The sequence below is a fragment of the Onychostruthus taczanowskii genome, unplaced genomic scaffold (genome assembly GCF_017590055.1).
Source record: "Onychostruthus taczanowskii isolate IOZ18803 unplaced genomic scaffold, ASM1759005v1 scaffold17, whole genome shotgun sequence".
NCBI classification, from domain to species: domain Eukaryota; kingdom Metazoa; phylum Chordata; class Aves; order Passeriformes; family Passeridae; genus Onychostruthus; species Onychostruthus taczanowskii.
In genome coordinates this window covers 7,330,486-7,358,360 of record NW_024498906.1, presented here as the reverse complement: position 1 = coordinate 7,358,360, position 27,875 = coordinate 7,330,486, and the positions used below count along the sequence as shown (strand labels likewise).

Genomic DNA, 27,875 nt, shown 5'->3' with positions numbered 1-27,875 from the left:
GACAAGGTGTGTGACTTAGGAGGCATGAAGAGCAACTCTCCACAAATTTGCAGGCGGCACTGAGCCAGAGAAGGAGCAGCCAATACGCTGGAGGGCAGGACCGAGATTCTGAAGGAGCTGCTCAGGCTGCAGTAATGGTCTGGCAGAAATCCCACAAAGGTCAAGGATGCAAATGCAAACCTTGCACCTTAGAGAGGATTATACCACACACCAGTACAGGCTGGGGTATGAACAGCTGGGATCAGCTCTGAATAAAAATCATCAAGACGGGCAGCAAGGTGAAAGCACCACCAATGTGTCCTTGCAGCAAAGAAGGCCAACAGCATCCTGGGTTGCCTTGGTAAAAATGCAACCTGCAGGTCCAGGAAGTTGATTTACCACTTCTATTCAGGATTTGTAAGACCATTTCTGGAGAGCTCTGTCCAGAATTTTGGCTGCCCAGTGCAGGAAAGGTACAGTCATGCTGAATGAGTCCTGCTGATGGCAATGAGGATGTTCAGAGCACTCTATAAAAAAAAACTGAGACAGGTGGGATTGTTGAGCCTGGAGAAGTAAAGACTTAAGAAGATCTCACTATTTACTCACCTAAGACACAAAAATGGTGGTGCCAGACACATGAACTAGTACAACACTAATAGCAGTAGCAGCTCACTTTCATAACATCTTTATGTATCTTGGAAAAATAGTACTCATTGGAAATGCTTCAAATTGGCATTGTTCCATTTCAAGTTATGTGCAGAATAATACATTGCACTTCAAAAGATACTGTTGCTCCAAAGTGTGGCACTTAGAAGTGTGGGAATGACAAGATTTAGATGGATTTAATTCAGCTGTTTCTCCATGTGCTCTGACTAACGTAAATGGTGGCATATTAATTAATACACGAGCATGAGCTATGTTTCCCGAGGATCCTTGCCTCTCCAAGGACATGAAGCAGGCAGACAGTAGGTTTTAGAACCTTTACTATTAATTCACTAAATTTTATCTCTATACTGTTTTTATTAAATACAATGGTATTAATTCTCTTGAAATACTTGATGGCTTTTGTGACTTTAGCATATGGCTTCTCATAAACAGTAATGAACATCTCTGTTAGATTTAGAGGTAGTGTATTTTCCCCTGTTTCCTGAGAGAGATTCCAGGTACAGACTTACTGAGAATCATTGGAACTGCCCACTGATGGTAAGAGTGGGTAGAGCTTTGCGCCTGGTATTTGGATATATTCAACAAGCTTTTAATATCTTACATGTTAGAAACATCCTTGTAATTTATTTCATTTTCCAGTTTGAGCTCCGAAAATGCAACCAGGTAAGTCATTCAGACGTTTCAAAAAATTACTTATTTGTACAGCTGAAAGGCACACCGCGTGAAATTGCACTGAACCACAACTTATGTCATCAGCAGAGGTCAGGTCTTCCTGGGGACACAGAGGAGATCCTTATCACTTGAACTAATAGCTTCAGTGACTGTTCCTTCTCTGGACTGACCGCCCAGGGGGGCAGGGCAGACTTTTGCAGTTGATTTCACATCCATTTACCATAGGAAAAGAGATAGTCACAACATTTAAGTCAAAGAGAAATTTCTGAGGAAATGGTGCTTTGTTATGAACTCCGCTACTTCGGCTTTCTCGCTGTGTTTTCCCTTTTTGCCTCTATTCACTTAACCTTCCTTGTACATTTATACTACCTCTGCCTTTCCAGCCCTCCTTGCCCTTCATGAAGCCCAGGCTTTCCTAACCCCTGAACCCCCAGTGTTGGATGGTGCCTTAGGACAAGTGGTCCCACCATGTGGGCTGGTTTTAATAACCTCTGTGAGCAGAGTGTCTTTAAGGTGGGCTGACATGTCCCTGTTCCTTTTCACTCCCAGAGTAGCTCCAGCACTCTCTGAGGTACTTTGGGAACAGAGGGTGGTCAGAAGGTGGAGGCTGGGACCTGCCCAAGCATCCAATTGCTGATACATCGTTCATTCAGCCAGAGAAGCTGTAAATGGATGCCACACACCCACCTCAGATGAATTCTTTGGAGACTGTAAGATCCCAAAGCATCTCTCTCAAGCACAGCACACTGCACTGAGGTGTGCAGGCTGTGCTTGGGTTTGTTTTTGGGGAGGCTGTATGTCAACCTTCTGCTTCTCACTGAGTAAAATGCTAAAGTCTTTGGGATTCTTTTTTTTTTTTTTTTTAAGATGGTGAAAATGTCTATTTTTCAGATTACATATGACCGAATTTGAGCTGTAACTCTTAAACAAGAAAATCAACCTGAGGCAGGTATCTTGTGGAGGCAACTGCAGCCCAAACAGCAAAGGTTTGATTAAGTAAAAACTGAGTTTTTGCTGCCAGAACATTAACTACAGGTGCCAGAGTTATTCCTGCACATTATATCACAAGTTTTCACATATTCTAGCAAGGTGTTTACTTTTTCTCTCTCTTTTATTTGAAATACTAGATCAGAACAACGATTCTGCACTTCATGTGGTCTTGAAGTCTTCAGCTTGGCACGTCTATGTTCTTTATCAATTATTGTTTAACTCCTCTCTTTTTTTAAAATTATTTTTGCTACATTCTTCCAATACTTAACACTTCATGTTTGTGACACAATAGAAACATGACTCAAACAAGCAAATTGGTTAACATATGTGTCTGGTACATACCTAGTGAAGTAAGACCACACAATAAAAACCAAAAAATAACAAACTCCACAAAATTCCACCCCCAAATTTCTAATTTCTTTACAAGTTCTAGCAGCAACAGCTCAAGGAAATGTGTTTCTTCTTCAGGATTAGTGACAGATTGGTGGTAGTTGACTTCACAGATACCTATGGACAAGAGCCCATTAGAAATACACCAAACTTCTGCTAACATCATGTTCCTTATATGCACTGTGATACACCTGCTATGGAATCAGGGTACTGAGCTTCAGTGGTTCAGCTTCTAGCAGAGGAAACATCTAAATGAAAAGGAGAAATTGTTGCAATATGCTCTAAGTGTTCTCTAACATAACACCACTGAGAAACCAGGACTAGACCTCATATGCTAACTCCTACGAGCAGCTGGAAGAGCAAAGCTGTTTGTGCTCCGAGAAGTTTTGTCACGTAAATAATATTTTTTCTTTCTGTTTCAGCCTTAAACTGTGAACAGAATGAAATTAAACTTGGAAGGAAGCTGTGCAAACCACTTGATTTTAATCCTGCACCTTTTGAAATTAATGTGAACATTAGAAGGTAAAAAAAAACAAACCCTCCAAGTACTATTAATAAGGATATAATAATTAGCACTCATGGACAAGATTTTCCCTGCTTCTTCACTAGATAATGGCTTTTCTGGCTTAACTTTTATCCTCCGACTCTCTAGTTCTCCCTCGAACGTAAGTAGCAACATTCACTTTAAAATCCGCAGGTTGAATCTTCCTGCTCTTCTTTTTTTAATAATCCTTTATGGACATTACACTCCACCTTCGTGCCTGTGTGTGTTTGTATCTCGAGGAAGAGCTGCTTCAGACAGTGAATTATACTAGTACCTTGTTTAATAACTAACCTAAACATTTGCCCTTGACATTCTCAGCACCTCAGTGCTAATTAAACAAAATAAACAGAGACTAAATGGAATCCGGGCAAAGTACTTATCCTTCCTCAAAGATTTAATTTGGGATCAGCAACGCGGCTGACGGGAGACAGAAGCGCGAATCGTAGGTAAGTCCACACACGAATAATGAAACGCTGAATTATTTTTTTAAACCCTCCACTAATATCTTGTGATTTAAAGGTCACTCCACAAGAAGAATCAAGGTCAGGCACGGCTAATCCTGCATCCGAGGCGGCCTTTTCTTTCGCCCGGTCCCCTGCCGTAGGCGATGCCGCGGCGGGGCCGGGGGTGCCGGCGCGGGACCCCCTCACTGCCCGCCCACACCCAGGGGCTGCGGTGCGACGGCGGGGCCGCCGGGGCAGAGCCGGCGCCTCTCCCGCTCCCGGCGCGGCCGAGGCCCCCAGGGAAGCCAGGGAGGCCGCTCGGGGGCAGCGGCAGTCAACGCGAGGCGATGCGAGCGGCTCCGAGCGCCGCCTGCGGCCGCTGAAAGTTCCCCAAAGTCGCCCCCGGCGGGGCGGGGCGGGGCGGAGCGGGGCCGGCAGGGGCCGCGCCCCCGCCCCTTCCCCGCGGCCGAGGTGGCGGCGCAGACGGCGCAGCTCCGCGAGCAGTGCCGGGCCTTCGTGGACAGTGAGTGCCGCGCCGCGCCGGGCCGCGCCGGGCCGGGCCGGGCCGGGCGGCGCCGGAGGGCCGGGGGAGCTGCTGCACCTGATACACCGGGGCGGGAGTGCGGCGGAGGAGGGCGGGAGGGACCGGCAGGGACCGGCGCTGCTGCCGCCTGCGAACGCCTCTCTCCGCCGTTAGACAGCGCTGGTCTCGCCGCTTCTCCCTCCGCCCGCCCCTTCTGCGCGGAGCTGGGCTCTCGCTCCTGTTCCCCTCGGGGCCGGCGGCAGCGCGTCCTTCTCGTCTCCCCTGGGCCCCATGGCTTCGGCCGGCAGCGGCATGGAGGAGGTGCGCGTCTCGGTGCTGACCCCGCTGAAGCTGGTGGGGCTGGTGTGCATCTTTCTGGCGCTGTGCCTGGACCTGGGAGCTGTGCTGAGCCCCGCCTGGGTGACGGCGGACCACCAGTACTACCTGTCCCTCTGGGAGTCCTGCCGCAAGCCCGGCAACTTGGACAGCTGGCTCTGCGAGTCGACGCTGCACAGCGGTGAGATTCGGCTGCCCCCGCTGCCCCGCTCCCCTCCGCCGCCACCCCTTGCTGCTTTCGCCCTCGTCCGCCTCCCGTTCCCTTGGCCGCACTCCGGGCACTGAGAATTCCTTCCCCTCGCCGTGCCCTGGCTGACCCACCAGCATCCCTCGAGCTGCCCCTCCTTCACCCTAGTCTCCTTCGGGACTGTATGCCAGCCCTTCCTGGGGCCAGTCCCCCCAGAGCGGAGCAGTGCCCCGCTGCCCCCGCCCGTTCCTGGCCTCGCCCCCTGCCGCCCCTGGTCCCCGCCCGGCTCCCAGCGCCAGCCGCCGCTACCGCCGGGAAGAGTGCCCTGCACCTTTGTCCGCCCGCTCTCCGCATCCCTTCCCTTCCCTTCCCTTCCCTTCCCTTCCCTTCCCTTCCCTTCCCTTCCCGAGCCTCTTCACCCGTCCCCGTCCTCCCCCAGCCTCCCCGACCCGCATCTCGCCGGCGGTCGGGCTGGGGCGGAGGCGGCGGCGCTCCCAGCGAGCGGCGTGTGCGGGAGGGGCAGCGCCGAGCGCCCGTGTTCGGGTCGTGCTCGGAGGGTGCGGGAGGCGTGAGGCTTCAGTGAGCGAAACGAGTCACATATAGTGGCTGATATATACCCGTGGTACTGTCACAAAAGATTCCGAGTTTGAACTAGTTTTGATTATTTTTAACGTGTGGTGGCTTCCCTATACAGTGAGAAACTGTTTGGGATCGAGTATCTTATACTGCCCCTCCGCCCCCATCTGAGAAGTCTCAGGTTTTGGAAAGTTGGGGCTTCCTAAACCAAAACCGGTTGCTACTTTGTCCAGAGTGGGGACGCCTGGGCTTGGACTCCCTCCATCACGCCGGGCGTGCTTGTGTGTGTCTTTCTCTAGCACGTACTGATCTCCCCGTCGTCTTTCACGCTCCTTTGCCTTCATGCCACGCTCCCTGTTGTGATTTCTTGATGCTCATTCGTTCTTCACCTTTTTAGGTCTTTGATCACAGATTGTTATTTTTTTTTAAAGTCATTTCACTATTGCTAGGAGTACTTCAAAAACGGGTTGTGAATGATAAAAACAAGCTGCCTGTTGAATATTCTTCAGTAAATTCTTTTGTAGTGTGATAATTGTTTTGGATTTCGTGGGTGGTTTTATTTACTTTATGCCTGATAGCAACTTCTCGAGCCCCAACAGAAGCACTGACAAATGCAACCAGCCTCCCCCCCATCGTTTTTATCCTCATTCGTGTCCACACACACACACTTGTATTGATAAATCGTTTGTTTGGATTGCTGTGCTCTTTGGTTAGGTAAATCGTGCAGGGACAAGATGTGTGATTTGGGGGGGAAAGGAAAGGACTATATTCTTGGTGTGTTTTGTTTTCCTCTGTTCTCCGAAGTCCTTGTAGGGGTTCTGGGAAATAACTGATCTCAGTTTGAGTTGGAATTACACAGGTTCCTTTGCTGCTGTACTTATTATGTTTTTTCTGTCATGTGGAGTAATATTTGAGGGTTTAAATGTTGTTTGGGATTTTGTTTTAAGTAACATAAAATGAATTGTAAAGAAATTTTCGTTTCAGTCAATTACCAGGGTATCTGCACAAAGTTTGGAGTGCTTTCTTTTCCTTCCCTGGTATAAATGGAAATTTATGTAGGAATGTCAGCTTCTACATGTCTCCTTAGCAACGTGAATCCTTTGCCCCTTCTCCCTGTCTCCTGAAATAGTATCCCCTTGATTACAGAAAGACTTTTCAGATGGCTTGAATGAGAACCTGCTTCCAATCCCCCCCAGCTCCACACGCTCTACCCGGCTCCCCCCTCCATCCATCTCCCGTCACGCATGCGTGTGTACACACACATGCACACAAAAGTGGGACGGGGAGAGAAGCAGGACAGCTTATGGAACAGCATAAAAGGACACTAATCTCTCTTGTTCCTCTATTGGTCACCTGTCTGTCTGTGGGGATGTGGAAGATGAATGGATGAGGATGGATAGGAATGAGATGTAGCTTTCATTGGATGCTGTGTGTTGAAAATCTGATCTGTCCTCTGCTGGTGCCTTCTTCTATCATGTGCACAAATTCCTGCCTATCCAGTTTTATTCAAGTTCCTTGAATGAGCTGTGCCCATTTTCCTCAAATACTTTCCAGTCTAATAGAGACAAGTTTCACAAGCTACTGTGGAAGAAGTGAATGATTGTTTTACTTGAGGTGGCTGGGATAAACCCTTCATTTTCCTCGTGTTCAGCACAGAGCACTGCATTTTTGCCAGACCTGAAATATGAGAAACTGCACTGTTTTCCTCTTGCCTTTTGCTACTGTGGTGCAATTGCCATTAAAGCCAATAGGAAGGCTCCCACTAAGTTCACCAAGTTGGATTGGGCTCATATTTGAGACCGTTTTGTGTGCTGGTGTTAATATTTTAAGTGCACTTTCCGCCTACATTGTGAATCCAGCAAGCAGTATTCTGCAGATAGTGGAGAGCTCCCACAGGAAAAGCTCTTTTAGCTTGATACCGGTGCAGGCAGCTTTGCAGCTAGCTGTGAGAAGCAGCAGCACACACAGGAAAAAAGGCATCTTCACCCATGGTTTTAAGAGATTTACTTCATCATCCCTTGAAGGAGAGCACCTCAAGTGGCACCATCAAGGGCATGCTCATACTAGAAGCTGTTAAAGCATATTCGAGGTTTAATTAAGAACTTCTGTTGTAATTAGATGTAGGACCCCTGACTGCTGTCAGAAGGGCAACTTGGTAGTGGAGAGCAGAAGGAAATGCACAGAGCATGGTTGCACTGGCTCTTGTAGCAGGGAATAATCTCGTTTTTCCTGGAGCATTGCTAGTGCTTGGAGCATGTGTTCACATTTGTTCTTTCACTGATCCAATGGCTTTTTGGTAATTTGCAAGTATTGTTTGCTCACATACTACTTGTGAAAGTACTTCACAATAATTATGGTTCAAGTATGTAAAATAGTGAGTCAAAATTTTTTTTTGACATCTGAAAATTATAAAGTATCTCATCTTAATTTGTTTTTCTTTTTTTTTGGAGTCTTTAGGATCTGGGTAAATCTCCCACTAGCAGCAACTTCAGGAGATCAATAACAAAGTTGCCAGTGTGGAAAAGCTTCATTACAAAATCTTAAAATTCAGAAATGCAGTTGTAAAGCTCTGAAGTTTCACCACCCATCTTGGCATCTAGCTGTTTTCTGTGATCGAAGCTTACCTTGGCTAATGCACAAGTTGTCTTTAGATCAACTGCATTTTAAACTTGTGTGTCTTTAAACAAATGTATTTTTTAGACCTTATTTGAAATGCATTATATCTAGTTTGTGATGGTTCATTTGCAGATTTATCAAGAGTTATATAGAATATTTATTCCTGTCACAGCGTTAAAATTAAATGTATCTTGTATAAAACTGCTTGGTGTATCTATACCTGCACAAGTACTTGTCTTCTTCCTGCAGATTAATAACAGTAAATTTTAATTTATGCAATAGACTGCAGCCACTGTGGCTCTTTAAATCAAAGATACACAAATGTAATGCAGAAGAAATAAAGAGCTCTACAGAATCTGACCTGCAGGTGAACATTGTCTGTTTTGACTTAAATATGTGTATATGCTATTCATAGAAAACAATGGCTCCTTTGCAGCCTTTCAGTTTATTGTGAAAACAGCATATATAAAAATACATTTGAATGGTTTTGATTAACTCTGTTCATTTTGGTGAAGGTGGGGTATATGGCTTTGTTACTTTACAACCTGTGGATTTCTTTATGCAACATTCAGTTTTCTTCAAGAATATTACGCTCTTTTAGAACTGCCCATGAATACTTGAAAAACAAAACATCTCCGGGAAATACATGCAGCAGAGTCTCTGAATGTGTATTAAACTTTGTGATGAGCAAACAATGAAGGTAAGCTTAGCCTGTAGCATAGTGCAGTAAACAACTTGAGTCTAGTTTTATGCTTGTAATTTTGTTCTAATTTGTTCTTAAAATAAAAACAGCATCAGAGGCTGTTCATTCGGTAGCACTTCAAGGGGCTTAACCTTAATTACACATTAGATGCAGATACCTGAATTGACATGCCAGAATAGTCTTGGGTGGTGTCTCCTTGTTCAGAATCTAAGGAGCTGTTCCAAGAGGAGATTGCTAGCTCAAAAGCATCTTCCTCATTAGAAGATCTGGATCATTGCTCAGGTTTGATGTTGACATGTCTTTGTAAAAAGCTCAGCAAGTCTGGTGGTTTGCTATAAAATAACAGAAGAATGAATGTGATTCTACTTACAATCTAAGGAAGCTTTATTAAAACATTCCTTCTGGTTTTGAATACTGTAGTCTGTAATTTTGTGTATTAACTCTAATAATTAATCATCCCCCCAGCACTGTATCTGAAGATGGATATAAAATCAAAAGCCATACTACTTCACACTCAGTGTCTAAGACTCTGAGCAGGCTGATCTGATTTTGAAGTGCAGTCTGACTTGAAGGTTGGCTCTACTTTCCATGGGGAGCTGAGCTAGGTGACTTCCAGATGCCCTTCCCAACCTAAATTATTATTGTGATTCTGTGATGACTGACACTCTGTTTATGCCTGATGTCTATCTGGCTTCTTAAAACTGTTCAGAATGCCTTGAATTGGCTTCACTACCTCTCACAGCAGCTCCTGATAGAATATTTTAAGGAATGCTCCTTCTCTTACATATGGACCTGTTATTTTAGCCTCAGACTTCCCAAGGCCATGAACAGCAGATCCTGTTCAGCAGTCTGGAGGTGGAGGCTGCCATTGCAGCCGCTCTTCTCCAAGCACTGAGAGACATGGTTAAAGCACATCTGTGATGCTTGTGTGAGTTCACCTGATCAGGTCAAGAGCACCACACACCTTATCAGTGATAATACTTAAAAAAAAAAAAAAAAAAGTAAAGACTTGTAGCTATAGTGAGTTGTTGCTACTGCTCTTGTTCATTGCAATTTTAAAATCAGTAATGTATTCTGTTGCTTGAAGTTTTGCGTATTAAATATGATGTCCCTGGAGTTAGGGATAATGCAAGAAGTTTTTAATATTTGATGAGATTTTTATATTTAGAATTGCATAGAGAGTGGCCTTGCCGCTGCTACTGATTTGTGGCCCAAGATGACCACACAAGATTCAGGGTAACAGGAGGAGTGGTAAAGTTCCAACCAGCTGTATTGCTTTGTGCATTTCATTTTTTCCACTTAAAGTCATATTTCTGATGGGAATTACACCTCAAACTCTTTAAAATGCTAATTGTTTTTCTCAAGGAACAATGGAATGTGTTTTGAAAGTTGCAGAAGATTGCAATTTTCTGGAAGAACATTGATAAGTGTGGAAAATAGTTACATTCCAGTTCCAATGCAAAGCATAGTTTTTCAGATTACTGAAAGTAGTAGCTTTTATAGAAGAGGTCAGAAATAGTGAGCTTACTGTGAAAAGCTTGTATAGCACATCTCCCACACTTCCTTCCTAATGGCAGAGTTCTAAGAGTACCAGGTTTTTGTGAAGTTCTCAAAGTTGTGGGTGTGTGCAGTTGTTTGAGGGTTTTTTATTATTTTTATTGAATGAATGAATATCCAATAATTAAAATGACATAGTAGCAAGCTAATCTCAGAAGAATGCTGTGTATCCAATAGAGGAAATGCCTGAGTACATGCTGTACTATTCTGTGAATGAATTATAGATTACATGATTTTCTGTAATGCTGTGCTTGTCTTGAAGTCCTCTGTTGGCAAAAGCAGTGTGCAATGTGTGTTGCTTATAAATGGTAAAATTAAGATCTATATAATGGCACCATTTAATTTTTTTTTGAAGTTGTGCTGTGTTTAAAGGACTTGGTGATTTTAGAAATAAAGGTGGACCACAGAGCATACAACATACCTCACCCCAGGCCACACCTCTGCAAAGTGTATATATTTCATATAAATAAGGAATGCAAGCTTTAATCTTCAGGAGAGGTTTGTGTCTGTGGGCAGATGAGCAAGCACCTGCTGCGTTTCAAGTTGCTCACGCATCTGCACCCTCCCAGGCATTTAGACCATTTTGTTGTCTTGCTGTCTCTTTCACACAGCAGTAGAGTTGCTTACCATGTTTTTACAGATATAACCAAATTGTCCCCTGCACTCCCAGCATCTTTGGATGGAAGGTGAGGGGCACTGCTTTTCATGGCGAGGTGAGCAGTCTGCATAGTGTCTGCCTAGTTCTTCCCCCAGACTATAAAGCACGTCCTTTCCAGGCTGAGGAGGGTAGTTGGGAGGAGAGCACCTTCTGCCTGGAGCATCCTGCCAGTGGGCTGTTTGTTATTTTGCCTGGAATAGTCAACCTCTTCCTCTCTTATCTCAGTTTCCTTGCTCTTGGAGAAGAGGAAAGCCCTAGGAGGAGCCCCAGTGAGAGGGTTGCAGCTCTGTAGGGAGCTGCTAAGGCCTTTTTCCTTTAAAAGGTGAGAGCCCGGAGTCTGGGGGCATCCAGTAATGGTCAGCATTCCTGTGCATCAACAGCAACAGAACATTGGAAGGGACCAGTTAAACAACAGGCTCTCTCTGGAGCAAGACTCAGATCTGGATTTCCTTGTTCCTATTTGTGTACAGGCCTTGTAAATCTTTTTGTGCCTTGGGTCTAGCAGACAGAGGAGGGCAATTACAGCCTACCCTAGCAATCAGGAAATCCTGCTGGGAAAAGGGAGCAGAGGTGTGAGGTTAGAGTCTGGAGCCAGAGCTGGGAAGCAAAGGCCTCGCAACTTCAGAGAAGCTCTCTAGGCTCTGGTGTATGGCAGCTGAAGAGTTATCTGCCTTTCCTCCTTCACTGGTCGGCTGCTCTCATTATCCATTAGCAGTCTGCACCTCTGTAAGACACAGGATCTGCACCAGAAGGCTGTTTTTTGGATATCTCTCTGCTTGTTCTCTTTTTCTTTGACTGATTCTAAGTGACTCTCCACTCGGCAACAGGAACACTAAATCATCCTACAAGCCTCTTGTACAGTAAATGCAAAATGACTGATGCCTTATGTGGAGCCTCTGAATTATCCTTGGGAGGCACTTAGAGATTTTGGCACCCAGCATAAAATGCTTAAATTTCTCTTTGGGTGTTGTCAGTGTCCTGGTGAATTGGAGCTATGGGAAAGTCTTCCTGTTAGTCTCATGGGTGTTGTGCAGCACTTGGGTTATGCAGGGCTTTGTCCCACGTGCTTCTGTGTGTAGATGACAGATTTCTTAGGGAAAATGTCCTTCTTAACATATCTGTGACTTAACATAGCTGTTTCATTTGTTTAAATTTATGGCTTTTAAAAGAAAACCTTGGTGTAAAGTGAGTTCTCTCAAGGAAATTATGCTTTCAGCCAGAGCTGTCTGGTTCCTGTAGATCTGGTAATGCTTTTCAAGTGTCTTGAGTGACTTGAGTAGCCACATGCACAAGCAATTTTCCTACTTCAGAAAAATCTTATTCTCAATCCATAAAATAAAAAGAAAATATAAAAGCCAGAGTATGTCTATGCAGCAGCCAGCACTAGTAATCGTACTATACCAATCAATGAGCAGAAAATACTTATTTATTGTCATTTTTGTACAAGGCTCCACTGTGAAAATCTGTGGCTAGAGCAATTTATGGAGGTTTGGTATGGATCTTGCCAGGAAGCACTTGCACCTGCAGTGTGCAGGAGTGTCCATTGTGGGATCCCAAAGGACTGTGCTTGCAGGATGGCTGTACAGGAGCAGAGGAGTGTGGACCCAGGAACTTACAGGCACTGGGCTTCCCAGCTTGTGCCAACATCCCCTTCACCCAGGGCAGAATTCTTCTGAGCAGCTCTTTGAAAGCCTCAGGCTCCAGAGGTGACCTCTGTGGAGTAATTTCATGTGAGAACTTAATGGCCCCTGCTGTTCCTCAGCTTTCTCACAGAATTTAGTGGACCTTCACCTTCCACAGAGGCCTCTGCCCCTGCTGAAGAAAGAAGAAATCTCATTGATCATGCAACCAAAGCACTTTTAGGAACTAGAGTTTGCCTTTATGGTTTTATGTATACACTACACTTCTTAAACTTTTGTTGGCTATTTGATATCTAAGTTTGAATATGAAGCAGTTAAGAATATCTCTAACTATCCTATTTATTTAAGTTGATTTTTATAATACTCAGTGGCTTACATTTCTTATGTGTGGGTGCCTCAAGTTTCTCTGCTTCACACGTGCTTTCAAAATCATTATTCTTGATTTTAAATGCTATATTGCAATTTCTTATTTATTGTCTGAAGGCAGGTAGTTGATAAATAGAAGCATTTCAATGACTTGAAACAACTTACTTGAGTGCTGTGGTTTTGTTTCTTACCAAGATTTGGTTTTGTTTAGAAGGTCAGGCATTGCCTTTGTCATGTAACAGCTGCATGCATTTTGGTACTTCAGTGTTTATGAAGAGAAGACTTGGTGAAGAACCATTGTATGGAAGAAAGGAATATTTAATTGTTTCTTAAGAAATTAATTCAGTTCACATGTACTGACTGAAAGAGTCCTATACGCAAATGCTTCACATATTCCACAGTAATGTTTCTCTGCCCACCACTTCTTCTACTTTGTTTACTTCATAGAATACCGTGTTGAAAAACATACTTAATTTTGGGGTACCTTACTGAAAACATTACATCTATACTAGCCTTTTGCATTGATCTTTCTTGTATTAAAAAAAATAACGTAGTTATTAAAATACACATTTCAGGACTTTGATGTGTTTACTTCTTTTATGGCTTTCCCTGATTTCTTCCTAGTAGTGAAGTATTATTTTGTCCAAGAAATTGAGGAAATAGCACTGCCCTTAATTAAAAATTACAGCTCAAAGCCTTGGGTCATTTCTTTTGGGGAAGGAAGGGAGGAGAGTTAGAAATGTCAATGCACAGTTGACACTGTGCCTCTGGGTCACTAAGAAACAGGCAGAATTTCCAAATAGCAAGGAGACCAAGCTGTCACCCACAAAGGCACTGACTTTTATGAGGAATTAGCTGAAAAGAAACAGTATGGTCATGGTTTGGTGGCTTTTTTTTTTCTTTTAACTGAAGATGGTAATTTTAATACATTTTTCACCAAATACGTATTGAAAATATGTCTCAAGTGCCTAGGTTCATATTTATATATATTTCCAAATACTGAAGCCCACATCCCCAAACTAATGGGCAGATTGTTATAGTTAAAAATATGCAAACACTGTAATCGCTGTCAGAACTGCAGTATATCTTTCTCATGGTTATAGACATTGGGATGCTTCTTGGGGATTTTCAGACCTAAAAATAGGATACATTAAGTGAGCCTTTTCTTAAGAAATCTCTCGAGTTACCTAATAATTGTCAAAAATGTCTTAATTCTAGTTTGGATGGGATAGGTGACACTACTTAGTTTATTGCTAAAATGGTGGAACAATGAAAAAATCTAAAGTTATCTAAAGTATTAAAGGAAATCTTATTTGGCCATGACATTAGGTCACAGTGCTTTTTAAAGTCCAAAAGTTTATTAACATTTCTGTGAGTTTTACTAGTTTTTTACTAGTTCCTAATATTTTGCTTAGATAATGAATATGTATTTTAAAAACCTGTAGTGGTGAAAAAGACTGATGAAAAGGACTGTGAAAAGGACTGTGAAAGACGGATGTGTACTCTTCAAGTGTAACCAATTGTGTTTTGAATGCAGAAAAGTAATAATTATCATCTATAAGGCTCCATTTTATTTCTGTTTTTCATATTTCTATCTCTGTGAGAACAAGCAGTCTCACTGAACTGCTGAGGCTCCTGAACTTACAGGTCTTATTAGTAACTTCTTTGCAAGATTGGTGCACGCCTAGAAGAGGTGCAAGCATATTTTGGATGCTCTAAAATAGGTTTACGATGTTTATGTTTGGTGTATCAGTAGCACTGTGTAACAGAACAATCTCCTGACCCATTTTGGTGCTATGTCCTGTAAATCACTCTTGGGTAGTCTGAGAAACACTACAGATCTTTATTGTAGAAAAACTGTTGTGTTTATATTGTAGATATTTGTGTATGTGTAGATTTACAGGGTTCTCTGCCTTCAGAGGTAGTGGTTCTTTGGATCTTTCTTTTATCTTGTGTAAAGACCAATGGCCTGGATTAAAAAAAAAAAAGATAAATGCTGTTAAGTAGAAGACCCATGCAGAAGGTTTTGCTTCCTTAGTCCACCATGAGCTTTATTTTGTCACCAGAGAAATGGCTTTCATAATTGAAAGTTAACGTTTTTCCAAGGTGACAAGGAGATTTAAATATATAGTTACTATGGTAGCCACTATAGGAAAGTTTAGTCCTGTATTCTTTGCACACTAATGTCTGACCTTCACAATGTTCTTCAGCCACAGTCCCTGCAGCTCAAGGCAAAGGCTGGTAGCATTGTACGCTCCTGTGAAAGGGACTAAAATAAACAGGCAATTCCAGATGTGCCCAGAGCACAGCATTCCGTACCTGGTCCTCAGCTGGTAGTGAGGAACAGTAAGAGTCTTGGTTTTGTCCTGCTGTCAGCATCACTGAGTAGGTTGTCTTACTCAAGAAATTAATTTTGTTTATCCAAGGCAGTTCTTTTTTAGTTGGGAGTGTAGGTGTCTCCCAACACTCATTTGTCCTTTTACCTCCCACATCAGTACTATAGTAAGGTAGTTTGTTTATTTTTTAACCTTTCTAAAATCTGTATATTTGTCCTGGAAGTTAAACTATATTCTAACTCCACACTTATGTCATCTTTGCCTAATTTATTATCAGTTTTTTGGTGATTTTTCTAGTGTGGTTTTGGAAAGCAATAGGATGGTTACCCTTTTTTTCCATTTGGCTGCTACTCCAGTGTCGTACACATTCCCTTTGCATTAGAGTTTGGCACCTGATCAATGCAAAGATAACATTTAATATTTAATTATTTGTGGTAACTTGAAAAAAAATTTAGTTTCTGAGTTTTCCTGTCTGGCCCTTTGATTTATTTCATCAGTTTTATGTGTCTTTTAACTTTGGTGTGATATGGATTTATGTGGCTGGTCTTTGTACCTGTGTAGTTTTCTAGTGCAAGAATTCCTTTCATATTGTGCCAAAGTGATCCATTCTGTTTATTTATTTCTGGTTTTTATATCTGTAATGCACTTTGATATTGGAAAAATCTTTTCTGAATCATCAGTACACTAACCTCTTGGTGTTTCTGAAGGCTCCAGTAAGAAAGCAAGGACTAAAATATCTTGGAAGGTTGAGTACTTAGTAATTAAATTATTAGTAAAGCACATGCCTGGATTTCTGAAAAAAAATGAAAATAAATGTGTGCACTTGCACAAAAACACCTTTAAAATCACTTTTCTTTTCAAGCAATGCTTTTATAACTCTTCTACCCACTTTTGTCTTTTAATCTCCTTCATCCTTTTTCATGTAATATGTGAGGGCTTTTTGGTGATAATAGCTGCCAGCATTCTATTCCCAAACTCCACAGCTGCACGGTCTGTATCTTCAGCAGATTAGATTCCTCTTGAAACTGGATCCATTTTGTTTGTTGAAAACAGTGCTTTTTACTCATTTCCAAAAGAGGAAATTGTTCATTGTTGTTGTTGTTTTAGTAACCTTAAGATATCTAAATTTAATTTCGAAATAATAATCTTATTTTCTTTGAACTTTGGACATTTAATTCTGAGTATCACATGACTGCTAGAATTTTCAAAGTAATGAGATGCAACAATCTATCGGTCCTTTTCCCGTGAGCTGAATTTATATCATCTTCCTTGAACTAGTAAATAGTAGTGATAAGCAGTAAGTAGTGTACTGATTCTTTTTCTTGATGGCTGGAGAGAGGAAAGGTCTTAGATATTCTTTTGGGACAAGAGACAGCCCCAAGCCTGTGCCTTTCTAAAGTCCCACAGAAGCTCTTAAGTTAAATTTTGGATGTTGTATACATGCATGATGGCCATCAGCTTACAAATGGATTCTGATTTATGTGCTTTAAGACTACAAATATGTTGTTTATAACTGCGTCTACTATATATGAGAATAACTAGAAAATATCCTGGGCCAAATGCAGAGGTTGCTTTTGGGGAAAGAAAGACTGCTTGAGGATAACTGACGTTTTAAAATGGGCTTGAGATTTAACTGGGTTTAACATTAACTGCAGCTAATGATTGTTCCTGCCTTTAGAAATTCTTGACTTCCAGCTGTCTTTTAGTGTTGAGAAAATATATTTATTTTTTTTAAACCTTTGAGCATCTCCTCAGTTTTGTTACTCATACTGTGTGGCCTTGGTACTTCCCAAGGGACAGGTGTGTATGATGAGGCTCTGGCATTTCCCTTGCTGTGTCATCCTGATCAGCTCAAGCAGAGGTTTGAGTTTACTCTCTTTTGTGAGAAAGTTACAACAGACTGAGGCGCAGCTAACACAACACCAGCTAATTTTGAGCCAGTCTCAATTTCTCATTCTAAATTGGATAAAAACCAGGGGACCAAATTACTCAGTTTTACTTGAGACAAAATCCCAACAAAGCCAACTAAGGCTTGAGTAAGCGTGGGAGGTTGTGGCACTTTGCTTCTGAGTTACATCTGTTTTACGAAGGTGATTCACTAATTAGGGGAAAAAGAAATTCAAGGCACAGCTCTTTATTTACTCAAGCCTTGATGCAGCCTCTGTGCTCCTCATATTCTCTTGTTTCTGTTAGGCCTATGGGCTTGTTTTACTGAAATTGTATTATTATTTTTTTCCCCTCTTTGTTTTTTTTTCCCTTAGACTGGCAGATAGCTACTCTGGCTCTGCTGCTGGGTGGTGCTGCCATTATTCTCATAGCTTTCCTGGTTGGGCTGATCTCCATCTGCGTGGGATCTCGAAGGCGGTTCTACAGACCAGTTGCAGTCATGCTCTTTGCTGCAGGTAAGCACAGGCATCATTAAAAAGATTTCCTGAGAGCAGCTGAACTTTCACGGGAGGAGATATGCCTTGTTCTGCATACTAATTCAGAGGTGTTTGGTTACTTCTGTCTTAAATCCAGTGAGGTTTCTCAGGCTGTAAGTTCTGCACAGCATTAATCATTTTTGCAGTTGCACTATAATTAGTTCATAAACAATTATTTATTTGCATTATATTTATTGTTTTATGAAGTACATGCAGCAGGAGAAACTACAGAGGATAAAACTTAAAATACCATTTTTAATCTGTGATTTTGTGCTCCTTGATGTCCCCATCTTTATTCTTCATGCAAAGCCATTTTTATTTTAATGTTCTCTCTTTTGCAATTTTAAAACAGAGAAATTAATACCCAAAGGTGAACCCTGGAAGCTCTACATGTGAAAATAAATAGGATTATCTTTCAAGGTGTTTATATATGCCCCTGTGCCATAAGGAATTAATTTTGTTGTGTCATCTTGCTTGGTTCTTAATTTAACAAGCTGTCACTATGTAGTCCCTGTTTGGTTTTAAAAACACAAAAATGGAACAGTTTATATAAACTATCAGAAAATCTTAAGGGAGACCTAAGAATCTGAAGTGTCTGTAAGAGTGGTCCAGTGAGGTACAATTACAATATCAAATCATCTCCTTTTATATATTCTGGTGCTTTGGGGCTTCGTCAGCATGGATGTTTCAGATTCTCCTGAGACTCACCAACCATGGTTTGCCTTCATCCTGTCACTCACATCTGCACTGGAGGCAGCAGCTTAAGCCCCTCTGATAGTCCATAATGAAGAGGATGACAGAACCTTTGGGATGTATTAAAAAAAGCCACTTAGGAGGATATGAGAGGATGAGAGTGTGGAATTGGAGGGAGTTTGGGATGAAGCATAACTCCGGGAAGGCTCCTTCTGCCCCCTGCTGATTACATTGCCTTGATGGAACCGAGCCCTTCAAGATGCACTTTTATGTGCTCAAGACATATTCCTAGATTACATTGCATTTGCTTTTAGGAAATTAATGCAACCTAGGATCAGATTCCCTAGTGGAAATTGTCTGCTTTTATTCCATGTGTTGCATTACTCGCCTGGTTAAATGAATAAACCATTGTTTTAAAATTTAGTGTTAATTCTGAGGTTTATAAGGTATGCTGGGCAGTTCACTTTGAAGGAAATGGGGTTATTTAATTTTTGTAGTGGTTTCTTGTTTGGCTTTTGGCTTCATTTCTCATAACATCATGTAGTAACTCAGTAATTATTCAGCCATACACGCCTGTCTTGCTGTGCTGCTCATTTAGTAGTTAAGTTTGTACTAAAAAAAGAAATGGCTTTCCACAAGAAAAGATTTCCTCAAATCCTACTGTTTGTCTTCATGTGCTCTCCTCTGCATAAAATTGCTTCTAGTCTTTACTACAAAAGGTTGATGGTGAAGGGGTTTAATGCTTATCTTGAATCTAAGAGGAAATTAAATTGGTTCTTTAGCTTATGATGGTGTTTACATCTTCCCTTTGCCTCTGTGTGTGTGTGTGTGCATTTTGAATAGCCATAACCTGAAGTATATGAAAGGAGAGATGATGAGGCCAAGACAACCTGCCCCATTCTTCATTATCTAGCAAATCTGAGGAGAATCCTTTCAGGATTTGACACTTACACTGATAAAAGGCTTTTCCTACAGATTTTATCTTCGATGTCAGCAATTTGTAGAGATGAATATGGATAGCATATCTTGAAAGAATTATGGAAAGAATCCCCCACTGAAGAGGGGAAAGTTAAGATTGTAGGAGTTTGTACCTTATGCAGCTTTCCATGGATTCAAGCCTTCATCTGTGGATTTCACAAATCTTTCAGGATAAACACCACCCTAACCTGTGAATGTGCTGGCAAGACCAAATATTCTGTGTAACTCTGGTTGGCAGTCTATCAGCTGCCTCTGGAAAAAAGGGCACAGTATGAATTGCCCAGAGACATTTAATGATGTGTGGGTGTTGGGCAGAAAAGGTCTCTGTGTGGAAGAAAGGACAAAATGGAAAAGTTATTTCCAGGTGCTTTATAAGAGTCTAAACAGTTGGCTCCAGGCTATTTTTTTTCCTTCAAGTTTTGATTTTTTTTTCCCTCAGCTTCAGGTTTCAGTTAGCACTCTTCAGGTGAGGGAGAAGATTGACTGACTGGGACTGGAAGAAATGAGAAAGAAAGGGACCAAAAAACCCAAAATTCGACCTAGATGCTGAGAATAAGCCAGCAAGTAATGAAAAGATGGGAATGTGTTTTCACAGAGCTGACAGTATGTATTTTAATGTTGAGAGTTAGAGGAATGCCTCAGGTAGTGGAAAAATGTGGAGCAGACAGGGAGGCAGTTGCAGGAAATCTTGCATGGAGCCACCTTGGCTCGTGTGCCTCTGTGGTCTGGTGGAGGTCTCCAGCTCATGGACTTGCTGGGGTGTCTTAGAGCTCATGAACCAAACTGGCCCTGAAAACTGCACCCTCAAAGTGCAGGCTCACAAACTTGTCAGTGCAGGAGTTTCATTGTACACTTACTGTTTAACTAAGTGCTAACCTAGTCTAATTTAGGGGCAGAAAGAGAAAGTGTGCTTGCTGAAAGTCCATAAAAGAAACAAAAGAAAAATTAAAGATGCTTGCCTTTTGGTGCTGTTTTAACAAGTGTTTGGAAGAATATCCTGTTAACATTAGTGAGCTTTTAATGCATTTCATAAGATGCTTTTACATGCAAGATAGGGAAAAAAGTAGCTAAGTGAAAATATTACAGGTAAGAAAGTAATATAAAATGGTGGCAGATAATAATTGGAGAATACTTAAGGAGATATCTTTTAATTCTGATAGAGCACAGTCCAGCTGGATTACATCCTTAGTTCTGTGCTATTACCTATTTTCATAATGATGTGGAAGATACAATGAAAGTTTACATGTCAAATTTTACAGTAGAAGTAGAAAAAATTGCGGAAATATCGAAAGCCAGAATTTGATCCTGTGAAGTTGATGGAATGATCTGAAAAGTAGGACTGACTTCAGTAGAATGTAGTGCAGGTTGCTACAGGGCAGCAAAAAGAGTCATAATATCAAAGAAATACTATTGGAGAAAGTACTCTGTAGGTTATGTGCTCCAATCTCCTTGTTGAGGCAGGATGGTCACTAACAGTGACAGCTTTGTCTGGTCCAGTTTTGAAGAAATTCAAGCATGAAGATGGTGCAGCCTTTCGAAGCATGTTGTCCTGGGCCCTTATTGCCCTCCTTATGATGGTTTTTTCTTTGTTGTTGTCCATCCTGACTCTCTGAGAGTAGTGTTCTCTCTCATTACTGCCAGCTTGCTTGGCACTGCAAAGAGAATTTTTTTTTTTCTATCATTGTTGCAGCTACATTTTCAGGTAATCTTTGAAACACCCAGCACTTATTAATGAAGTGCTTTACTCATTTGAAATGAGCAGGAGGTAGAGAACAGAAGTACAAAATTTACTAGCCAGCACCAATATTTTCATAATTACAGATCAATTAGAAAGCCACATCATAACTGGGGTTTTTTTTTACATTGAAACTTACAGTCAAACATTTGTACAGAGGAAAAAAAAAAGATAACTGAAATTATATTTTCCTACTTTTAAAACATTTCTTGTAATTTCTTCATGTTTATTATGATGAGTATGTATAATTGCATATATTTCATGTGAATGGAATAAAACTAGTATTCCTGTTCCCATACTGCAAACATCATAGTGCTTCATAAAAACATGTCTACATTTGAAGTGAACAATCAAATTTGAGACTATTAGTCTTTTCTGAACAGCATTTGAGTAGCAGATTTTTAAAGATTTCCTTTGCAGCCTGTTTTTTCTACAGGAAAAGACTTGTGCTTCTGAAGAATAGTACACACTTCCCTTAAGCAGGTCAGCATAGCATGGAGTTCCTTTAAATTCATTAGAAACAGATCAGTAGTTGCAAGCATTGCTTTCAACATCTTTTGGGGTCATGCTGGTCATTTCTCATAACTTTGCTGACTGCTGTCTTGAGCTCCCTTCCTGCTCTACAGGGAAAAAAAATGACAGATGGCAAAATCAGTGCAAAGTGGTGACAGTGCTATGTAGGGTGGCTGCTCCCACCAGCCACTTGCTGCCAGCACTTGCTCTGAGTTCTACAATAGCGTATCTGGATCAATAGTAGGAAAAGCTGGAATCCTCACTATGGAAATGTCAAAAAACCCTCTTGTGTGTGTTGCTGCTTTAGCAACATGTTCCTCTTCCAAGAGAATCACTTTTTTTTTTTGGTTGTGTTTTGACAAGTCCAATCTGTAGATTGAAATTAAGCATACTTCATATGTTACACTGGGGAAGGTGGAGACTTCCTTGGTTTGCACTTGACACAGAAGACACACATGGAGCAGTTTCTCCATTGACTCAGCAGAGATGCTGCATCCCAGTGCAGGAAGGCACTGAAGAAAAACTCATATATTTCCATACATTTTCAGAAATCCTTTTTGACCTTGAATGGTCTTAAAGATGTTTCTGAAAGCTGAGCATATGTTGAGGTGCTTTTGGATGTAAAGATGCTCTCATTATACAGAACTGGAATGCATAATCTTTTCACAAGAGTAGCTGCTTTTCCCAGTGTACCCTGCCAGAGTTTCTTAAATGTTGCACGGTATTTTGTGAGCTGACAGACAAAAAATTATATTCAAATGGAATAATATTAAGTAGCACTTTAATAACTGTAGAATTTTAAAGAAATCCTGTGGATTTTTATATCCACATCAGAAAATCCACTGTGCAAACATTATTCAGATTGTCAGTCTCAAGTAAGGGTCCAAAGACTACTCTCTAGGCTAAGCTGGATGAGCTGAAATTCCCAGTGAGTGTTTTATAGAGTTTTATCACTGAGGTTCTGAACATGGGATATGATCTCCCCATACCAGTCATGTCCTCAGGAAGGTGAGCATTTGTCTCCAGGGCTAATGAAAGGGACCAGCTGGGCAAGGGGATGTGTGTGAGTGAAATGGCCAATATGTGTCTGTGGATCTCAGAGACAGTGCTATAGAAAATAATGATTTGTAAGCCTTTTAATGTCTTGGATTTGACCTATTTTATTATCTTCTTTCATCACACAGTATTTCTGAACCACCCCCTAAATTCATAATAGTTTGCCAGTTTGAAGTTTAGTGACTGATCAAATTTTACAGTTTTCTTGGTATTCTGTGCAAGAATGTCATTAATTCTGCTTACAGAACACAGTATGAATATGAAATATGTGATTCACTGAGTCTCTACTGAGCACAAGTATATATCACCTATGACAATGAATTATTTCTAGGCTAAGTAAATTATTTGATTCTCAGCAACATTTCTTAATATGTATTCCCGCTTCTGGTTTTGACTTATTTATAATGGCAGTAGAACAAATTTTGCTGTTATGGTAGGAGTAATGACTGCAAACTAATAAATATAAAGGAGAGACAAAAGAATTTGGGAAACACTAACTGATTATTTTGTGAACATTTTAAGGATCATCATTATATCACAGCAATAATATTTGTTCATCAACGAGGAAGTATGGAAGAGCTGCTCTGTTCTCTGTGAATGAAATGAAGGTGATTTAAAAAGAGCAGCACTTACAAGCTAAAAATCACCAAAAACATTTTAAATGTGAATTTCAGTTATTTGATATTTTCTTTGTTCTAGGGAAGCAAAATAAGGCTACTTCTGACATTTGTACTTTTTCTTTCTCTTTCAGTTGTTCTCCAGGTCTGCAGCTTAGTCCTTTACCCAATCAAGTTCATTGAAACGGTCAGCTTGAAAATATACCATGAATTCAACTGGGGCTATGGCCTGGCGTGGGGTGCAACTATATTTTCATTTGGGGGTGCCATTCTTTATTGCCTGAACCCTAAGAACTATGAAGACTATTACTAGAATCATTTCATGAAAAGAAAAATTTAAAAAAGGATTACCCCATCTTTTCTAGCTCACAGTTTTTTTAGAACACTTGTGGAGCACCAAACAGTCTGCTCTGTTGATAAAATAGCCTTTGCCTTTTGGGTGTGAACACTGTAACCAGCTTTTACAACCATTTAGAAGAACTGCAAACACTAGGATTGCTGATCTTACATAGGCAGATGCTGCAAGCTCCTGATACATAAACTTCATTTTTCCTGACAACAAGCAAAAGGATCTACGTGACAGCGATCATTGTGAGAAAACTAGTTGGAATGAGAATGCAATGCCAGCATCTGCTATTGCCTTCAGGGGAGCAGCTGGTATGGGCTCCATTTAGAAGTTTCCCTGTATCATAGAGGATTCAGATGTCTGATAAGCAGGCACTGGCATCTTGTACAATAGGCTGAGTTGGCCCCTTGTTACTTGCTCAAAAGCGCTCTTAAGGAATTAGTTGCAAGGGACTGTGTTGAGGGCAGTGAATGTAACTGGTTAATGACTTGTCTAATACCTGCATTCAACAGTCTGCTGGTAGAATAATTAAAAAAAAAAAAAGAAAAACCCAAACAAGCCACCAACCCACACAGGATTTCATGAATTAGTAATCGACATCACTGTGCCAGCTGTAGCAGATTGTTGAAGGAAGTCCAAACCCAGAGACATGTGCTTCTGACTGTGTGGTTGGAAGTTGTCTCATCTCTCAGTGTTTTGCTGGAGGGGTGAAGATAAAGGGGAATAGAAAAAGACCTGTTCTGTCCCTGAGACATCTAAAATGTATGAATGAATTGCAGTTGTTCTGAGTACCCATTTAACTTGCAAACATTGTCATGAAAAGAATGCATATGGAACAAGTTCAGTTATATTTTTGAAAGGTATTTGTTAGTATAAATGAATATATATAATACAAATATATATGCAGAGGGAGAGAAATGATTCATCCTAAAATAGTAATAGGAGCTGTGATGCAGTGGTTAAAATATGAACTTTGTACACATTCTTGAAAGTCTTGGATTGGTACCCCCAATTTTGTTTGGTGTTACAAAATAAACACACAATGATTTGTCTTCTGTATATGCCCTTGTACAGACTCTGTGTTATGGGAAATGCTTAAAAGTTCACATTAAGTTAAGGTAGAACTGGACAAAAATAACTTCTTGCTATTCCATGTGTAATATAATACTTGCTAAAAATTCTTTTCTAAGGGTGTTACAAATTAAAAAACTGCCATTTTTTAAAAATCTGGTTAGGATATGAGTGTCCCTGATCATTAAGAATACAGCTGAGACCCCATCATGTCCATATTAAAACATTAGCACTTCAGGAGGTAATCTCTTGTTTTTAAAAACTGAGTTTCTAATGGACTTTTTGGTGATTATGTACATCTGATTACTCTTTGCTTAGTATGTTTCCCACTTAAAACATCCAGAGACTGTACTCATGAAATGAAACCCAAGATAAAATAGGGAGAACCTTCACATGAATTTAATCCGCATCACTTTTATTTTTGTTTACAATTTGCTTATTTGGATATTTTCAATTAATTATAAGCATATTTTTATACAATTGTAATCTTTAGAAAGAACTATTTTTTTTAATGGAGAAATTTAAAATATATTCCGTGTGGACCTCAACACAAGCAGATATGCTGGGGTTGCACATCCATCTCTACACAAATGGTTTTGCTGCTCCCACGGAAAAAGCTCCCGAATTGCTGGATGTTAAGATGGCATCTCTTGTGTTTCTGCTGGGGCACCATCTCCAGGGAGCTGAGGGTCTGCAATGACCACAGGAGGTCTCCTAAATGCCTTTAGGAGGTCACTGTGCAAGTATTGCTGGCTTGTGGAGATGGTTTGTAAAACTCTGGCACAGTTTGGAGTTCAGTCTTTACTACCGTGGCAGAATATTCTGAGTCTTTGCAGAACCAGCAGTGATTAATTAGATTAGATGGAGCAAAATTACATGGAAGGGACTTCATGGCAGTGCCCGGAGAACAAAAAGGATGGGAGGAAAGCTTGGATCCAGTTATTTCACAGGCACCAAGAGAGCATTTGTAACTCTGCTTTATTTCCTGACTTAAGGCGGATATTCAGTATATAGTTCACTCAGTATCTTTCTGAACAGCTGTGCAGTTCTGCTTTTATTTAGCAGCATGGAGAACATTGTAGTTTGGCATGGGAATTAGATTAGTGCAGAGAAGCCCACTGTGAGAAGATGTCTGTACCTTTCTAAGGAGATGGTGTTTTGGGGCCTTCATTGTGCTGACAAGAAGGTACAATGCTGAACCCACATCGTAGCCACTAATTTATCAAATTGTTTTTCTTTATGTAGAGTTTGAGTGAAAGCAGCTGCCAGGCCTAAGGCAGGTGCAAATTAATGGTGTGTGCTCTGCAAGTAACTGGTTGTTAATGTGAAAGGTGTTCAGGCACAACAACTTATGAATATGAACGCCTAAAGACAGGGTTCTTGATTCACAGTTGAGTCAGAGATCTGATTTTCAGTCCCAATATCTGCTTTTCCTCTTGAAGGTGATGCAGTCTACTAGGACCCACCTCAGACTCCTCAGGACCTTTGTGTTTGGGAATCTAGTGTGTGGATTTAGGCACCTACCTTTAGCTTAGGTTGCTACTGCAGTGTCTTTTTTTTTCCTCTTTACCATTGCAAATTTGGCAAGCATTCTGTTTCTTAGAACAGAACTAAAGGTAAATGCAACTTTGTGCTGATTCTTGGGGTTTTTTTAGCCACAAAAATAGATGCAAGTCTATGTCCTGAGTGTATGTACGACAAATTAATAATTTTGTATGTTGTGCTTGTGTCATGTCACCATTATTTCGGTTGTTTGACTTTATCTCACTGGCAGAATGATTCTCTCCCACAACAAATCCATTTTTTTCTTTCAAATATATATGAATAAATATATATATATAGCAAACTTGCAAGCAGGGCTAGTTATTTGTATTTTTTAAGCTTAAAATATACCGTCCGGTGCTGACAAATACCCAGCACCTCTTCTGGATTTCTTGCACAACTTCGTTTAGCTTTTGTAAATTTTAAAAACAAATATAGAGAGACCTATGTGTTTGAAATATAAATGATATATATGGATTAGCATGTAACTGTATATTATTAAACATGCAATGAACTGACTGGTAAGTGAAGTCTAATCTTATGGCTAGCAATGTAATTTATTCAGACTGTATTTTTGTACAGCGCAGTGCACACTAACCTATTGCCTCTGTGTCCTCTATAATGCCTAAAACTGTGCCTAGAAATTTCATTTATGTCTTTCAAAGAAAAGAAAAAAGATTATTAAATGCTTCATGTTGTTGATAGTATTGGTTTTTCTGATGTTGTTCTTTATTTATTTTTGAGAAGTGTATGGTATGTTTATTAAATGAATCCATCAAAATATGGTTCGTTTTAAATGGTCATTGTTAGCAGGGAAAGACTGATTTTTTTAATCTAAACTTTTAAGTTTTCAGTTTTAATACCATTTCTGCATTTCACGATTTTTGTAGCTTACATAAAGTTTTATGTGAAAAAGTAACTGAAATAAAAAAAATTGTTACACTATGAAAATGTGCCTGTTTTGCTCTGAGTAAAAGATGTGTGCAGCTCAGGTGGTGTGGTTTCCTGAGGAGGAACAGGCTCCTTAGGCTGATGAATATTCCTGGTATTCATTTAATTCCATGCTAAAGGAATCTTATCAAAACAGACAGAGGGAAGAGAGGGAGAGATGGAGGGGTGTCATGGGCAAGTTCCTGTATCTCACCTGGCCATGAAGCAGTAGCACAGGGTGAGTTTCTGGGTGTCACAGAGCCCACACTGCCTTAATGAAGATTCAAGTATTTTAACATCAGAAAACCAGATGATTTAAATGTAAATTACAAGGCCATGTGTTGGATTGTGAATACCGAGTACATTGTTCCAGTGAGGGAATTTATTCATTATTTACGGGTTTAGTTCTTGAGTTTCCAATAACTAATACTTTTGTCTATTTTGATTCTGAAAGCTGTGTCACTCCTCATTGTGAAAAAACACACATGCTTTGAACCTGAAAGGTGGTGTTGCAAAAAAAGGGAAAGCATGTTTAAAGCACTAAAGACATGATACTGTGTTTTTTCTACTGCTGGATATGGTATCCACTGCATCACTGGATATCCCCCAAGTGGGTGGGCAGCAGCCTGAGGCTGCCAGAGGAAGCCAAGAGGAGAATGGGAGGCAAAAGCCTTGCTTGGCTTCAGCAGATGAGTGCTGAGTGAATACAGACACAAGGATGGGTGTCCAGAGTGGAAATCAACTCACGGGAAAAGAACTTGGAGCAGTGAACAGGCATGATGGGGGTGA

General features: G+C 40.9%; 1 protein-coding gene across 1 annotated transcript; it reads left to right on the top strand.

The window, feature by feature from the left end:
* Positions 1-4,223: 4,223 nt before the first annotated feature.
* Positions 4,224-27,101, top strand: TMEM47 (transmembrane protein 47). The gene is made up of 3 exons (XM_041399730.1): positions 4,224-4,724; positions 17,444-17,584; positions 23,332-27,101. The coding sequence occupies exons 1-3, from the start codon at positions 4,499-4,501 to the stop codon at positions 23,508-23,510; spliced, it is 546 nt and encodes a 181-aa protein (XP_041255664.1). The 5' UTR covers positions 4,224-4,498; the 3' UTR covers positions 23,511-27,101.
* The last annotated feature ends 774 nt before the right edge of the window (positions 27,102-27,875 follow it).

Coding starts and splice junctions, on each gene's coding strand:
- TMEM47 (XM_041399730.1), top strand. CDS start 4,499: ATGGCTTCGGCCGGCAGCGGCATGGAGGAGGTGCGCGTCTCGGTGCTG. Junction 4,725..17,443: donor CGAGTCGACGCTGCACAGCG/GTGAGATTCGGC, acceptor TTTTTCCCTTAG/ACTGGCAGATAGCTACTCTG. Junction 17,585..23,331: donor AGTCATGCTCTTTGCTGCAG/GTAAGCACAGGC, acceptor TTTCTCTTTCAG/TTGTTCTCCAGGTCTGCAGC.